Consider the following 15,516-nt stretch of genomic DNA (forward strand, 5'->3'; position numbering starts at 1 on the left):
CTTTATTCATGCTACTCATTGCCTCACCTCAGTTTTTCCATCTCTCAAAATTCTACCTATTCTTCTTTACTTGGCCTCCAAGTCTCTCCTGATCGCCCTTTCCCCCATGTCTTTAAGATCTGTCTGTGCTGCCTCTGAACTTTACTTGTATCTTTTGTATGACAACTGTCAGAATCAATTTGGAATTCTAGTATTGCTTAGTGCACAGACACCTGCAGCTATTCTGTGAGAGTTAAATAACAAATTCTGCGTGTGATTTTGCAAAAGTCCCCTTGGGAGACAGAATATCCCCTCTGTTAAAATGAGCCAGCTAGAAATCAAATCAAGACATGAATGCAAAAGAAATAGAGAGCTTATTAATTGTGGTAACACTGAATAAATCAGCAAAAAGAAGGTGGTTTATTTGGAGAGTAGTAAAAAAAGAACCAAGAACAGGAATTCCCGATATTGCTTCTCCAACACTGTTCAGTAGCCAAGACGCCATTCCTTTGGGTAGTGGATATCCCATCTACTGATACGTTGGGCAAGTCAGCAGTTGAAACAATATTTTTTTGAGCTTCTACTAGGTAAGTAGATACTGTGCTACATTAAAGACCAGCCAAAAAGATATGTTCCTTGCTCTCAAGAAGTCATGGGTAAAATAAACGAAGAGAAAGAATTCCAGTGACATGGTCAGTTGGAAATAAGAGGCCTGAACACAGTTGTTGTGGGAGCTGAGAGGAAGGGAGCTTAATCCAACCTCAGAATATTTGGAAGGCTTTGTAGAGGAGATAACTCTAGGCTGAATCCTAAAAGATAAGAGTTAACCAGGTGGACAAAGTTGGGAAGGGCACTTCAGGCCAATGGAAACACTTGAGCTAAGTGTATCAGGCTTGAGTAAAGCAGATTAAAACCATCCACCTAAGTCCCCTGCTCTGATTTGATGCTTGCCAAGCAATCTTATGATAAGAATTTGGTCTCCCATGTTGAGGAACGTGTAATGACTAGATGACATGAAAAGCTTACCATAAATTATTGCTCTCTGTAAATTAATTCATTGGTCTCTGATTTCTCATTGCACTCTTATGAGTTGGACTAGTGCTGGAAGTGGAATAAAGTTAAAGCACACTGACAGAAATCACATTCTGACCTGAAAAGCTGAGATGACTGAGAGTTTTGGTCACCAACCAAATACCACTGTCCTAGGGACGATACGGTTTCAACTCATAAATATCTCAAATGCATTTACCTCTCTCCATCTGCATTGCTACAATGTAATTCTAGCCATCACTACTTCCTGCATAGGTTAAAGCAATAAAATAAGTAATAATGCTGCTAGCAACTGGCATAAATACTTACTAGGTGCTGTGTACTGGGCTAAGTACTTTTATGTGGATTATTTTACTTAATTCTCATAACAACCCCACCGGAAATATATACATCCCCTAATTTTAGAAATGAGGAAATTAAGACTTAGAGAAAATTAAGCAACTTGCCCAAGTTTGCACTGCTAATAAAATAAATGACAGAGCCAGAAATCAAACTTATCTGTCTTCCTCCGTATCCTGAGTTTTTAAATACTATTTAGATAGCCTCCTTGCGGCCATTCCTGCCTTCAAGTTCATTCTCTAGATTGCATGGAGAGTGATCTTTTTTTTTTCAAGATTTTTATTTATTTCTCTATTTATTTATTTGGCTGCCCTGGGTCTTAGTTGCAGCACGTGTGATCTTCGTTGCAGCATGCAGGATTTTTAGTTGAGGCATGCGGGATCTTTAGTTGGCATGTGGGATCTATTTCCCTGACCAGGGATGGAACCCAGGTCCCCTGCATTGGGAGCTCGGAGTCTTAGCCACTGGACCACCAGGGAGCGTGATCTTTTTTAAATGCAGATTTGGCTAGGCCACTCCAAGCTCCTCTCCATGGCCTCCCATGGCTGTGTAGGGCCTGATCTGAACTTCTCACACCAGTCTTTTTCTCTCGGTGTGTTCCTGACACATGGACAGATCTTAGTCCGTGGAATGCACCCTGATGTTCTTCCTGTCTGGTATGCTTTCCTTCCTCTTTGCACCTAATTCTTATTCCGTCAAATCTCATAACTTTCCAAGTTAGGCCTTCCCTGAACTTTTTATCACATCCTACTTCTTAGACTTTTGAGTCCTCTGTGATCCCTGGGATAAATTCTTAGGGCACTCTAAAATTAGCAGCAGCTCCTTTTCCAATTGTAATTAAATAAGTTTTTGTATAATTATTTGTCTCTTCCTGCTAGAATATAGGCTTCAAGTAAGCAAAAACTATGTCCATAGAATTTACCGTTGTACCCTTGGAGTTTCATGCTGAGCCTACAATATAAGAGGCACTCAAAAACAAATCCACTCATTAAATAGATATTTGTTGTCTCATATTCAACAAACAATAGCCGACATTTATCTGGCACTTATATTATACCATGGACTGTCTTAAGCATTTTACATTTATTCATTAAGACTACAACCCATTATATAGATACCATTATTATTTTCATTACATGGGTGAGGAAACTGAGGCAGAGAGAAGTTAAGTAACTTCTCTAAGATTAGGCGATGGAATATAAACCCAGACACTGTAGTTCCAGAGACCAAGCTTTTAACCACTACTCTATATTCTTCTTAAATATTTCTTGTATATATTTAATGTATTAGAAAAATAACTTGGCACCGACTGACCTCCATGTCTGATTGCCTTCTTGTGGCATTGCCCTGTAACACCAACACAGGTGGACAATTAAGTTCCTTGGGCACCCTTTCACATTTGTGGTACATGTTATTAACTGAATGAGTACAGACTCTCATTAGTAAGTAATGCCAAAGTCAGAGTCCTTCTGGAGAGCAGAGTTTGGCAAGGGTAAGGACACTGAAAGGGAATAGGGCTATGACGCTGGTACATCAAAGACAGTTTCACCTTGTCCAATCTTGCCTGGGTGAAAGAAAGAGAAAGTTGGACCATTTGTTTATAACAGGCCCCATGGCTTAGCAAAAAAGATCATGGAATTCAGAATCAGAGAACTTTGGTTCTTCTTCCTCCTCCCTCTCTTCCCCTTCCCCCTCTCTCCCTCCCTCCTCTTCACCTCTCATCTCTCTCTCTCTCTTTCTCTGTCTCTCATCAGATGACTGAGCAAATCATTAAACATCTCTAGGCCTCACATTTCTAACATGCATAATGGAAAATGTATGTCATAATAATAATAATTTCTATCTCATGGGGTTTATTTTTCAAGGAAAAAATGAGATCCACAAGTGAAAGTGCTTGGTAAACTGTCAAGTTGTATATACCAAAGCTAGCTGTGATTGGAGGGTTTTTTTTAACTTGTAGTCTTACAGGAGTTTGCTAAGGAGATCAGCATCAAAATGACCTCCTTTCACTGTTATTTCCCTTGAGGGCAGTGAACCTCTTCTTCCGTGAATCCACCCAGAGTGAAATCCCTGTCATGTGCAATTGCAAAGTTCCTCATATTTATAAAGACACATTAACAAAGTCCTGCCTGAAGAAAGGCCATTTGGGGCTTACAGGTGGCCTTTGGAAGAACTGTGTTACAGAGTGTATGAGTGTTCTCCAGTTCCTGGGATTTGTTCTAAGAATGTTTTACTCAAGGTTAAAACAACAGCCTTCTGGAAAAGTTGCACTCTAACACAGGTGCATTTCATTTACCAAAGAGTGATCAAAAGAAAATATATACCTTTGGACTTAATAACTTACAATGAAAAGAAAAGCTATTGCTAACTGTCAGGGAAAAAACATCATATAACCAAGATCACTAAATAAATACGCTCACAGCCCCAACCTAACTCCTTTAAATAAAGAGAGGCTGATTTCCATATGTATGAAACAATTTTACATTTTAACAAATACTTATTGCACTTTGAGGAGGAACGAAGGAGTGGAATAAGCCTGCTAACCTCGAGGCCCACTGAATCTAGGGAGGACACCTACAGGGCTAGAAGCTTGTGGAAAAAGCTAGTTATTAGCTGGATGTAGAGTCCAATTCATATACACTTCTTACTTCCAAGAATCGGAAGAGTTGTTTTTTAATTTTCTCCATCAAGATCTGCTTTAATAGTTTCCCCAAGGGAGCCCTTGCTTTAGAAATTGTGTCTACAAAAACAAAAACTGCATTTAAAGATAACAATTAGTCTACCAAATTAATTTTTTTTGTTATTTTATGGAGGTTTATTTAATGTTATTTCAGTTATTTGATGATAGTCACAAATTAAGAGCGAGGAAAGGTCTTGGGATGCTTTCCTTTCAACATCAACAGTTTACATTATTTTGAGGCTAAAAGTGCAGGTTTTGCTGTGACCACGCGAAGCTTCAGGCTAGGTTGCCCCGACTGTGCCATGTGCCACTGGGCCATTGCAAAAGGTCATTGTGTAGTTTGGGTACTGATCAAAGGTACTTAGCTAGGTGGTGAGGGGAGCTGAAATTCAACCCTTGCGTCACTTCCCAAGCTTTCTGCCCAAGGGCTATGTCTGCCGAGAGAGAGCACATTTTTCTAATTTTCACAAAGTTACAGTATAAGCTTGGGATGGGGAGCAAAGGCAGGGGAGGAACACGAGAAGGCACCCATCTTCACAGACTGACCATTTTGAAGATGGGAAAGGGGTTTCCCATGTAATCATTCAGTTCAGTGGACCGAGTCTTCTTCGTTGCTGTGGTCCCAGCACCTGGCATCAGCAGGCTTGGCACGTAGTAGACACTCAACGTATATCTTGTGGAATAAATGAATGAACAAATGGCTTTCTTATACAATTCTCCATGTCTAAAGGTCCACTGATCTGGTGCGTCAATATGCATTGGGTAAAAGCAGAATGATACATCAGGCAAGTTCTATATTTTAGAAGTGAAACCCAACAAACTCTAACCTAACCAAGAGCCAGTTCCCTATCTGAGGTCATGCAGCCAGAGGCACACTGTAGGATTTCGTGGCCACTTTATATGTGACCCCCCCTCCCCTCCAATGCCCAGGGCCAGAGCACAACTCTACCAACTCAGCCACCAAACATATGGCTATCTACCCTCAGGAAAGTGGCCAGGACCAGGGAGAGGCTTGTATGGGGTGGGGTGCAGGAAGAAGTTCCTGACAGGTACTAAGCTGTGTATCAAAGCCTCGGCATGCCTTGTTTCACTTAATTCTCATAGCTAGTTTGTGTTCTCTTCCTGTTTTACAGGTAAAGACACAGAGGCACAATCAGGCTCCTTACCCTGTCTAAGGTCACAGTGCTAATAAACAAATGGCAGAGTCAGGGTCTGTAAACAGCTGGGCCAGACACCAATATGTTCCACTGAATTTTGAGTTAGTAGGAGCATCCTGGTCTATGAAATGTCAAAACCAATATCCTTTTTCAGCTGTGTGTGATTTACTCAACTCTATTTGTTTGTTTGTCTTTTTTGTATGTTAATCTCAACCTGCTAATTTCTGCCTGCTCCCATCTTTCCCCTTGATAACCGTAAGTTTCTTATTTTGTTTTATTTTGCTTTTATTTATTTTTATTTTTGGCTGCGTTAGGTCTTCATTGATGCATGCGGGGGCTACTCTTCGTTGTGGTGCATGGGCTCAGTTGCTCCGCGGCATCTGGGATCTTCCCGGACCAGGGATGGAACCCGTGTCCCCTGCTTTGGCAGGTGGATTCTTAACCACTAGGCCACCAGGGAAGCCCTCAAGCTCTTTTGAAACCCATTACTACAGTTCAGCGAAAGGAAAGGAAACATGTTTTTAGAAACCCTGTTTCTTTTTTTTTTTTTTTAAACTGGGGTTTCGGGACTTCCCTGGTAGCGCAGTGGTTAAGAATCTGCCTGCCATTGACATATATACACTACCAAATGTAAAATAGATAGCTAGTGGGAAGCAGCCACATAGCACAGGGAGATCAGCGTGGTGCTTTGTGACCACCTAGAGGAGTGGGATAGGGAGGGTGGGAGCGAGATGCAAGAGGGAGGGAGATATGGGGATATATGTGTATGTATAGCTGATTCACTTTGTTATACAGCAGAAACTAACACACCATTGTAAAGCAATTATACTCCAATAAAGATGTTAAAAAAAGAGAGAGAAGCTGATGTGATCAACAACAATTTTATCATATTATACATTATATTATGATGTACAAATCAATAACTTAATTAAAGAGTGATATAATTAGAATTTTTTTAAAAAAAGAATCTGCCTGCCAATTCAGGGGACACAGGTTCAATCCCTGGTCCGGGAAGATCCCACATGCCACAGAGCAACTAAGCCTGGGTGCCACAACTACTGAGCCTGCAAGCCACAGCTACTGAAGCCTGAGCGCCTAGAGCCCGTGCTCCGCAACAAGAGAAGCCACCCGATGAGAAGCCCATGCTCCGCAACAAGAGAAGCCCCCGCTCGCCGCAAATAGAGAAAGCCCGTGCACAGAAACCCAGACCCAACACAGCCAAAAATAAAATAAATAAAAATAAATAATAAAAAAATAACAAAAACTAGGCTTTCCCTAGGTGGGTCTCTCTGTTGAAAGCATGCACAGAAAATCAGGAAGACAGAGAAAAGTGCACAAATCACAAGTGTAGAAGTCAGTGAATTTTCATAAAATAAACAGACCCATGTAACCTGTACCCAGACCAAGAAGTACATCATTGTCGGCCCCATGGAAGTCCCCCTCCAGTTCTCGCCCGGTTGCTAACACTCCAAGTTAACCACTATCTTGACTTCTAACATCATAGGTTTCTTTTTGCCTCTTTTGAACTTTATATAAATTACATCATAGTTTTATGTGCTTTTTAATCTCTGGTTTCGTTTATGAGATTCATCCCTGTTGTTGCCTGTGGCAATTGTTCTGATTGATTTAACCACCATACAATCTTGCAAATAGTACCACCTTCTCTAATGAACAGAGTCTGATTATGTGAGGCAGATAAACAAAAGAATAAATAATAAATAACAAAAGGTTATTTACATTTCCTTTCTATGCACTGTATTGGGGTAGAAAGTCTTGGAATCTTGACAAACACAACTCTGATATATACAGAGCTGTATTAAAATTGCATTTAGAATGATCCCTTATATTAGGAACCTAAAATACTCAAACTCCTAGAAGCTGAGAGTAGAATGGTAGTTACCAGGGGTTGGGTGAAGGGGATTGGGTAGGTGTTGATCAAAAGGTACATAGTTTCTGATCTCCAAGGTGACTAAGTCCTAGAGACCTGCTGTACAGCATGGTACCTATGGCTAACCATACTGTATAATATATGTAAAAATTTAAGGTAGATTTTATTTAAACGTTCTTATCACACACACACACACACACACAGAGGGAGGGAGGAAACTTTTAGAGGCAATGGCTAAGTTTATGAGATTATTTTTGATGACAGTTTCACAGGTGTATACTTATCTTCAAACTCATCAAGGTGTATACATGAAACATGCCCAGCTTTTTTGTATGTCAATCATATCTCAATAAAAAATTGCATTTAGTTATAGTTTTTAGAAAATTTATATTTGGGGTATATTGTGATGCTTTCACTTGCTAATAATAGGGAGTTAGGACCTGTCTGAGCCCCAGTTTTTCTCACCTGTACTGAGAAACCTTCATAGTGAGGGCTTCAAAGTCAAATGATATGAGTACACGAAGGGCCTCCATCCTGATTTTTCCCAGAGATCAGTAATAAGATCTTGCTTTCCTGCACAGAGCTTGGGGCCAACTTTTAGGGCACCTGAGGTCTCTTACCAGCTGGGCCACTGGCTTCATCACTGCTAAAATCTGTTTCCATGCTTTCCAGCTCTGAGCAGCTCGCTATTCGTGGCAAGGCTGAGGTTTCCCATTGCCCTTTCCTGTTGCCCTGCCCTTCTCAGCATCTCTCCTGCCCAACACCTTTCTGCTAAAACACACACACACACACACACACACACACACACATACACACACTCTCTGCTGAATTTGCATGAAAAAAATGGGAATATTGAAATGTGAGCTAAATATTAGCTGAGGCTGAAAATTATTAAAGCAGAAGAGGGGAGATCATTGACTGAAAAAAAAAGAATGTTACTCAACAGTTTGTACAGTGTTGTCTATTCTTTTCTCTCTTTTTTTGGCTGCGCGGGGCGTCTTGTGGGATCTTAGTTCTCCAACCAGGGATCAAACCCAGACCCTCGTTAGTGAAAACACGGAGTCCTAACCACTGGACCACCAGGGAATTACGAGTGTTGTCTAGTTTTGATTATATACATGCATACATGAAAGGATATGCACAAGGGGGAGAGCGATGGTGATTTCTGCTTGGTAAAATGTGACATTTTTATCATTTCAAATTTTTTGCTTCTCTGTAATTTTCTTGTTGTCTACAATGTCTACAATGCACCTATATCCTGTCTGTAATAATAAATGTGATATTTGCAAAATGTGCATTATACTTAAAGGTTTAGAGTCTGGTTTTGTGTGTATTCTCCTATTCTACCTTCCTTGTGAGAACAGAGTAAGTATTTTTCGTATGTTCATTTTTCAGATAAAGAAATGTAGCCTCAGCAAAGTTAAGTAACTTGCCTGAGGTTACTCTCAGAAACAAGAGGCGGGACCAGAACCAAGCCAGGTCTTCTGAGTAAATACTGCACAGTAAATATTGGGCTAATGGCTGTGTTAGGTGGATCAGAAAAGGGAAGAGGAGACTCAAGAAATGACAACATTTAGGAAAGCAGTTACACAATTTTAAATAGAAAAGACCCAAGGGTAAGATGCCACTTTAAATACAGCAATTTCAGGAATGCATGCATTTTCAGCCCTGAGGTGAATCCTCTATTTTATTGACCAAGATAGGGTCTTGCCCGGAATCTTGCTCTGTTTAACCTCTGATTTAGCTTGTGCCTTAAGGTAAATTAGAGATAATCATATCTCTTCTGTGTTTATGGCACAGAGATGTTGCAAGGATTAATGGGTAGTGTGCTTGGCGCTCCTTTGAGAAAAGAGCTATAAGAATGTCACGTATTATTACCAGACTGATACGAATTATAATTGAATAATTATAATTATTCAATGCAATACTTACCAGACCTACAGAAGGAAGTAAATCTTCCTTTGTCTCTCTTGTTGAAGTGAAAGAACAAAAGAAGGGGAGAATAGAAGGGAGGTTCTCCCTGCTCCTTCTTCTCTGGAAATTCTTGACAAGTAGGGTCACCCCATGGCCACAGATGGCCCCAATACCTTCCCTTATCCCCTTGAGACTTGCTTCTGGGGTGCCAAGCATCGTTCCTTCTCAGAGTCATTTTTGTAAGAAAAGGAACAAAACCAGCTTCATGGGCACGTAACCTGTACAGCTGCACAGGGGCCCTCACTCCAGGGCCGCATAGTTAGTCTTGAAACTCATGATATTATTATCTTTGTGTTTTGTAAGTAAAGTCGGATGGGAAAATGGAGCATATACTCCGTGGCTTGAAGCCTTGGCTCACGTACTGTCCCATCTCCTGCCACCTACCTGCTTCCCCTGGACGTGTTCTCAGCCACCTGTTTCCCTGATCCTTGGCACCCCGGGGCTCATCCAGTATCCATGTCTCTACCCCAACCCCATGACCACTGCTGCTGTCCACTCCCAGCGGGGGCCTGGGTGCAGGTGCAGAGAGGATCTGAGCTGGACGTGGGTGCCTTGCAAAGTCTCAGGTGGGGAATGCCCTGGGCCGGCATGGCTGTACCATGGTAGACAGAGGCCATGTCTTGGTGGGGGTGATCCTCTTGTCCACCCTGATCCAGGTATCTAGCACATCCTGGTGCAGAAGTTATAGCACCTTTAGGGGTCACCTGTCTGCTGTGGGTTGGGGGATTGGTACCATGGTAAAGGGAAATGTCTGCCTTTCTCAGAGCCTGCCTTGGGCCGGGGCATAGCACGCAGTCTGGAAGTTGGCAGGTTCGGGCACCCCAGCAACTGGTAAGCTGTGCATGTGCCCTAAGTCAGAGGCTGCAGGGCCTCTGGGGTCCTATAAGGGTCTGCACACTCCTCCTGGTATCCCTCTGACTGAAGTAACACAATTTTAAAGAGTAAATAAAACACACCATGCCATTCATTAATTGTGACAAATGTGCCATTTTAAGACGTTAGCTATCGGGAAAGTTGGATGTGGGGTATATGGAAACTCTTTGTGTTAGCTCTGCAACTTTTCTGTAAATCTAGAACTATTTTTTAAAAGTTTATTTAAAAAATACAATACCGGGCTTCCTTGGTGGCGCAGTGGTTGAGAGTCCGCCTGCGGATGCAGGGGACACGGGTTCGTGCCCCGGTCCGGGAGGATCCCACATGCCGCGGAGAGGCTGGGCCTGTGAGCCATGGCCGCTGAGCCTGCGCGTCCAGAGCCTGTGCTCCGCAACGGGAGAGGCCACAGCAGTGAGAGGCCCGCGTACCGCAAAAAAAAAAAAAAAATACAATACCACCATGACAGGTCGAGGGAGAGCAACTTCAGAAGAAAGGGAAAAGCTTCATATTTTAAGACCTTTCACAGCACTTTTTCCTGCTTTTTGAAAAGGGACTATGCATTTCATTTTGCACTAGGCCCTGCAAATTATGGAACTGATCCTGACTGTAAAACCCCTTGTTGAATATACAGTTCTTCTATCTCCCTTCCTGTTCCTCCCCCCACACATACCAGGTTTGGGGGTTACTTTTACTGCCGTTAATAATTATACTCCTGTGTGCTGATCACCTACTGAGAACTGGTTACCATACTTTCTATACTTTGTTTCATTTAACCCCTTTATAACTTTATGAGATGAATATTCTTCTCCTTATTTTAAGATGTGGGAAATGGAGGTCCAGGATCACACAGTAAGTGGTAAGAGAGAAAGTCAAAATGCCCGAGCCTCAGTCCAAAGCTGGTGCTCTTTTCACAGTGCTACAGATGTATCCTCAGCCTCTAGGTACCCAAGTATCGATATTTTCAGGCTGCTTGGGCAGGCACTGTGGTTTCCATCCCTCTGAGTATTTACTGAGTATCTACTAGGTACCAAGCACCGGATCTTGTGCTAGAGCTACAAAGGTCTAGTGTGGAGGCCAGTCTGGGCTGCACTGGTCCTTTCCTTTGGCAGTACCAGTAAGTAGCTGGGGTTTGATGCTCCCATCCTTAGCCCACTCTGACATCTGTGCCTCCTGCCTCAGTTACTGTGATAAGAAGGCTCTAAAACGGCACATAAAGAAAGCCTTGGCCATGGATTAAGAATCTGGGAAGGGACAAGTTTTCATTAACTTCAAATTTTAACTTTTTACCTAAAGAAATATTGTGGCTGACCAGAATCAGAGAGGGCAGTGAAATAAGTTCCTGCCATATCCACTGGCCAGTCCCTGGCAGCTCACTATTGTCCCAACTCTAGGAGCATGCGTGTGTTCATTCTGTGTAATAGACAGGAATGAGTTGTGACGATGGTACTTAACTGGAAGATCATTGACGAGTTCTCCTCCTTCTTCAGTGCTTCACTGCTGTAATTACCATATTTTCTTTGTGGGTGGAGATCGGATCCCTTTTTTCCTCTTCCGGGAGGAGAAGTGTAATATATCATCCCGCAGTCAGTTCAAAATGCTCCAAGCAAGTTACTTACTCCCCACCACCAGGGTGAATGTCTGATCTTGAGGACCACAGGTTGTGATATGGAAGACACCAGGGTCGTGAAGCATGAGTACCTGGGAAGTGGTTGGACTTTTCTTTTATGAGAGGCCAGGAGGGAGAAGGGGAGGATTCTGTCACTTCAGGAAAAGCTTCCTTGGATGAAGCGCTCTTCTGGAAGGGCATAGAGGCAAGGGGGTGTTTCAGACACACAAAAGAGTCAGTGAGGAGATTCTTCGTGTTGAAGCAGCATGGCAAAACTGAGGAAGAAAGGAGGGAAGGTATGTGCAAGTCTGGCTTGAAATGAGTTTCACTAAAAACACTTCAATTCTTGTCTGCACATTTTTGAGGCGTGTGAAAAGAAAAATGGAGGAAGTCACCTTCAGTGGTTTTGTGGCTTTTTAAGTATGACATCCAGGATGTTGAATTTTAACCCCTGTTTATCCTGAAGGGTAGGCATATGTGGGGGATGAACAAGACACCTATTCTTTGAAATGTGCGTTGGTGCCAAGTGGCTCCTTGTCACTTGGAATCTCTCTCCTGTTTATTCCCTTTTCTGCTTCAAGTGTGAGTGCCACACACATAAAAGTATTCAAATAATAATAAAAAAGCTATGTAATCTCCCTAGGATTTCTGCATGAGCATATGAAAAATGTATTATAAATATGACAGGAATGTGTGAGTCTTTTCCTTATAATAGAATTTCATGTGAGATTTTTAATTTTATTAGTGCCTATTGTGTGCTTGCATTCCAGAAAGCTTGGTAGAGTTAAAGGATGGTGTTCCCTTCAAAAATCAGTCATGTATGCGGGAGAGTCTGACTGGCTTTTATAACTGTCTGTAGCATCATTGGTTCATCTAGCATTTATAAAATTAATTTCAGTGTTTATTAACATAGGGTTCTTAAGTCAATAACCTTAAGTATTAGCTTAGACTCACGAACTTTTGGGTATGAAATGACGTATTGTGAACACTTAAAAAGAGTTTCATTACCCAGCAAAAATATGATCTTAAAAGCAATAAGTTTTGAATGGGCCACTGAGACATATTTACAGAAAGTCTGGATTCCTACAGTGACAAATCCGAGGCCCCGGCGTTAATCAGAAAATCTGCGGCGTTCACATCTGGCTCCACCTGAAAGTCTGGTTCAGAATTTCCCTGTGATCCTGGCAGTTGCAGAAGAGAAGTTTTAGCTTTGTTTAGTATAACAAGAACTGCCTGACTCCCCAGCCAATAAATGTGTTCATGTAAAACTCCAGACAGTTTCTCTGAGACTGCACTCTTATCAGGGAGACCTCATTTTGCCTCTACTTAAAAGGGAGACTCGCAAGAGAGGAAGACTTGTGCTGGTCAGTGTTTGCTGAATTGAAAGTTATTCCAACATTTGCACATTCCCCAGAATGAATGACTGCTTAGCCTTCCAACAACGTAACTGTCAGTTTCCCCCCTCCAGTTTTCGATTGTACGTTTCATTTAGAAGAAAAGCCAAATGAGAAAATGCTTTCCTCATTTCTCCTCTAGACTGCAAACACTCAGAAATGACATCACGCACCCTAAAGAACCCCAAGATGACGAAGGCAGAGAGAGCCTGAGAAAACTGACTGCTTCTGCCTCGAGTTTTAGGACTCATGTATGCAGATGAGCTTTTAAGAGCCGGTTCCCCGCCTTCTTCCTCAAAGGAAGTTTCTTGGTAGATCGCAGACACCTCATCCAGCCTGGGGGCGGGGGGGGGGGGGGGGGGGTGAAAACTTGGCACGAGCCATTCCGGGCAGAGCACCGGATTTGTTCTCCTGGTGGAGAGAGCTGGAAGGAAGGAGTCGGCGTGCAAATAATGAAGGAGCACGGGGCCACCTTCAGTAGCGCCGGGATCAGCGGCGGCAGCGGTGACTCGGCTATGGACAGCCTGCAGCAGCTCCAGCCTAACTACATGTCTGTGTGTTTGTTTGCAGAAGAATCTTATCAAAAATTAGCAATGGAAACGCTGGAGGAACTGGACTGGTGCTTAGACCAGCTAGAGACCATACAGACCTACCGCTCTGTCAGCGAGATGGCGTCTAACAAGGTAAGAGATGACCGTTTTATTCATTAAAGTGTGACCGCGCGGGGAGCTCCGGGCTGCCCTGGCCTCCGCCAGCAGCAGAGGTGCATGGGGACGCCACTGTCAGCTTTGTTGATCTGCCTCCGATGATTCTGTTCCAAAGTGCTCCACTTTGCTTGCGTCGTGATGCTACAGCAAAAGTTTAAAATCCTCAGCAGGCTTTAATTCCTAAACTTCTTTCTTAGTGATGCTGTGCGGAATGTGTTTAAGGTGAGGGGTGTTTATGAAGTGTACCAATCACCATACAAGTGAAAATGCTTTTTTTATTTTTTTGTAAACAGTTAGCAGGAAGATAAAATCTGAATGAATCCATAGGGTAAAATGTTGCATTGCAGTCAGGTGTTATATATGTGTGTCTGAACAAGAAAATAATGTGATTTCTGTGTATCGATGGTGAGAATGGTTTGCCCTGAAGTTTCATAAATTCTGAAATTCTCCTCAGAAGAATGTTCTGATATTCTCCAACATTTCTTTTGTGATGCTGATATGACCTACGATTAAAAAAAGAAACAATATACTTTGTCTCCAAAAAAGAAAGTTATTTTTTTAAAGTTTGCTGCTTTACAAAGTGGAATCATATGAAATGAAGTTCCACCCATACTGCAAAGAAATGGTTTTATGTACCATGCCCAGGCAAAACTTAGTGTTGAAGAGCTTTAATTATCTACCATTATATCATTTGTTTAAGTAACACCTGGGTAGAGTGCTAATTTATGTAGTGAGAGTTGTTGCTTTTTGTTTGTATTTTTCTCTTGGAGACTGTTGATTTTATATCTATCTATCTATCATCTATCTATCTATATGCACATATATATGTGTCTGTGTATGTATTACTTTAATTGAAAGCCTTAACACTGCACCCTCATAAATACACATTTCAAAATCCCCAATCATCCTAGCCTGAGGTATTATCTTATTGTCTTAAGGTTCTGGGGCTGGGAAGAGATTTTGCTCCACACCTGCCAACATGCCCTTTCCAGCCCCGCATGTGTGTCCCTCCTCCCTTTTTCCTGGGGTTAAAAGTATCACCTTCCCTTCGAGACTTGCTGGCTCCTGCTCAGAGGATCTGAGTAGAGGAAGCATCATGTCCTGAAGGTTGGCGGGGTAAGAGGGGGTGGTATAGAGAGTGGACTTTTCTTACTCTTGTTTATAGGTTAATGAAAGGGCAAAAAAAATAAGCCTCTCTCAAATTTTAGTTCAGATTCAACTTGGGAAAAAAAAAGGTTTGAGTTTTAACTATTTACTGACTTTTCTCTGAAGTTCTCAATTGAAGCTAAATTCTGGGTTTTTCCAGGCTGTTGTAAATCTCAACCAGCTGCTTCCCCATGAGGAGGGCGTAACTGCATAACTTCTCCAAACCACACTGGAGTTCATGTAGGAGGATTTTCACACAGGCTTTAGCCTCCTGTGAAACATTCACAGATACTCTGTTCTTTGCATTTTGTGATCATTGATACACATGCAAGATGGAGATCTGGTATCTAGGGGTAGTTTTTTAGCAGGTTTCACCATAAAGGACACCCTGAACTTTCTTCTGGAGTCACTAAGATAAAGTGGGCAACTTTCTCCCTCTGGAGAAAAAGATTACTCATTGAGAAACTGCAAATTGCCATTAGTTTTCGTTTCGACTGTTGATGCCTTGTAGATTCTAACCAGGTTTGTGTCTGGAGTGCTGAAATTAGACATTGTCTATCTTGCAAATTTATTACAAATGATCTCATATTCAGTGTATAGTTACTGAGGCTCTGACACCAGGGACTGTGTAGGACCTAGTGAGAATTCAGGCTTCCGCTCCTCCTTTATGGTGTCCTGTGCAGGAAGCAATGAAAGTTGAATAGAGCTAACCCTAAAGAAGGG

At 42.2% G+C, this 15,516-nt stretch overlaps 1 protein-coding gene across 3 annotated transcripts in view; it reads left to right on the forward strand.

The window, feature by feature from the left end:
- Positions 1-15,516, forward strand: part of PDE4B (phosphodiesterase 4B) — a 593,994-nt gene that overhangs the window by 538,784 nt on the left and 39,694 nt on the right. For all 3 annotated transcript variants that reach the window (XM_027113997.1, XM_027113998.1, XM_027113999.1), the window contains one exon: positions 13,511-13,623. In XM_027113997.1, coding sequence (XP_026969798.1) covers positions 13,511-13,623 — 113 coding nt within the window. The remainder of the gene's footprint in view (positions 1-13,510; positions 13,624-15,516) is intronic.

The sequence above is a fragment of the Aethalodelphis obliquidens genome, unplaced genomic scaffold (genome assembly GCF_003676395.1).
Source record: "Aethalodelphis obliquidens isolate GAN/ISIS:26980383/991018 unplaced genomic scaffold, ASM367639v1 scaffold13, whole genome shotgun sequence".
Classification (NCBI taxonomy): domain Eukaryota; kingdom Metazoa; phylum Chordata; class Mammalia; order Artiodactyla; family Delphinidae; genus Aethalodelphis; species Aethalodelphis obliquidens.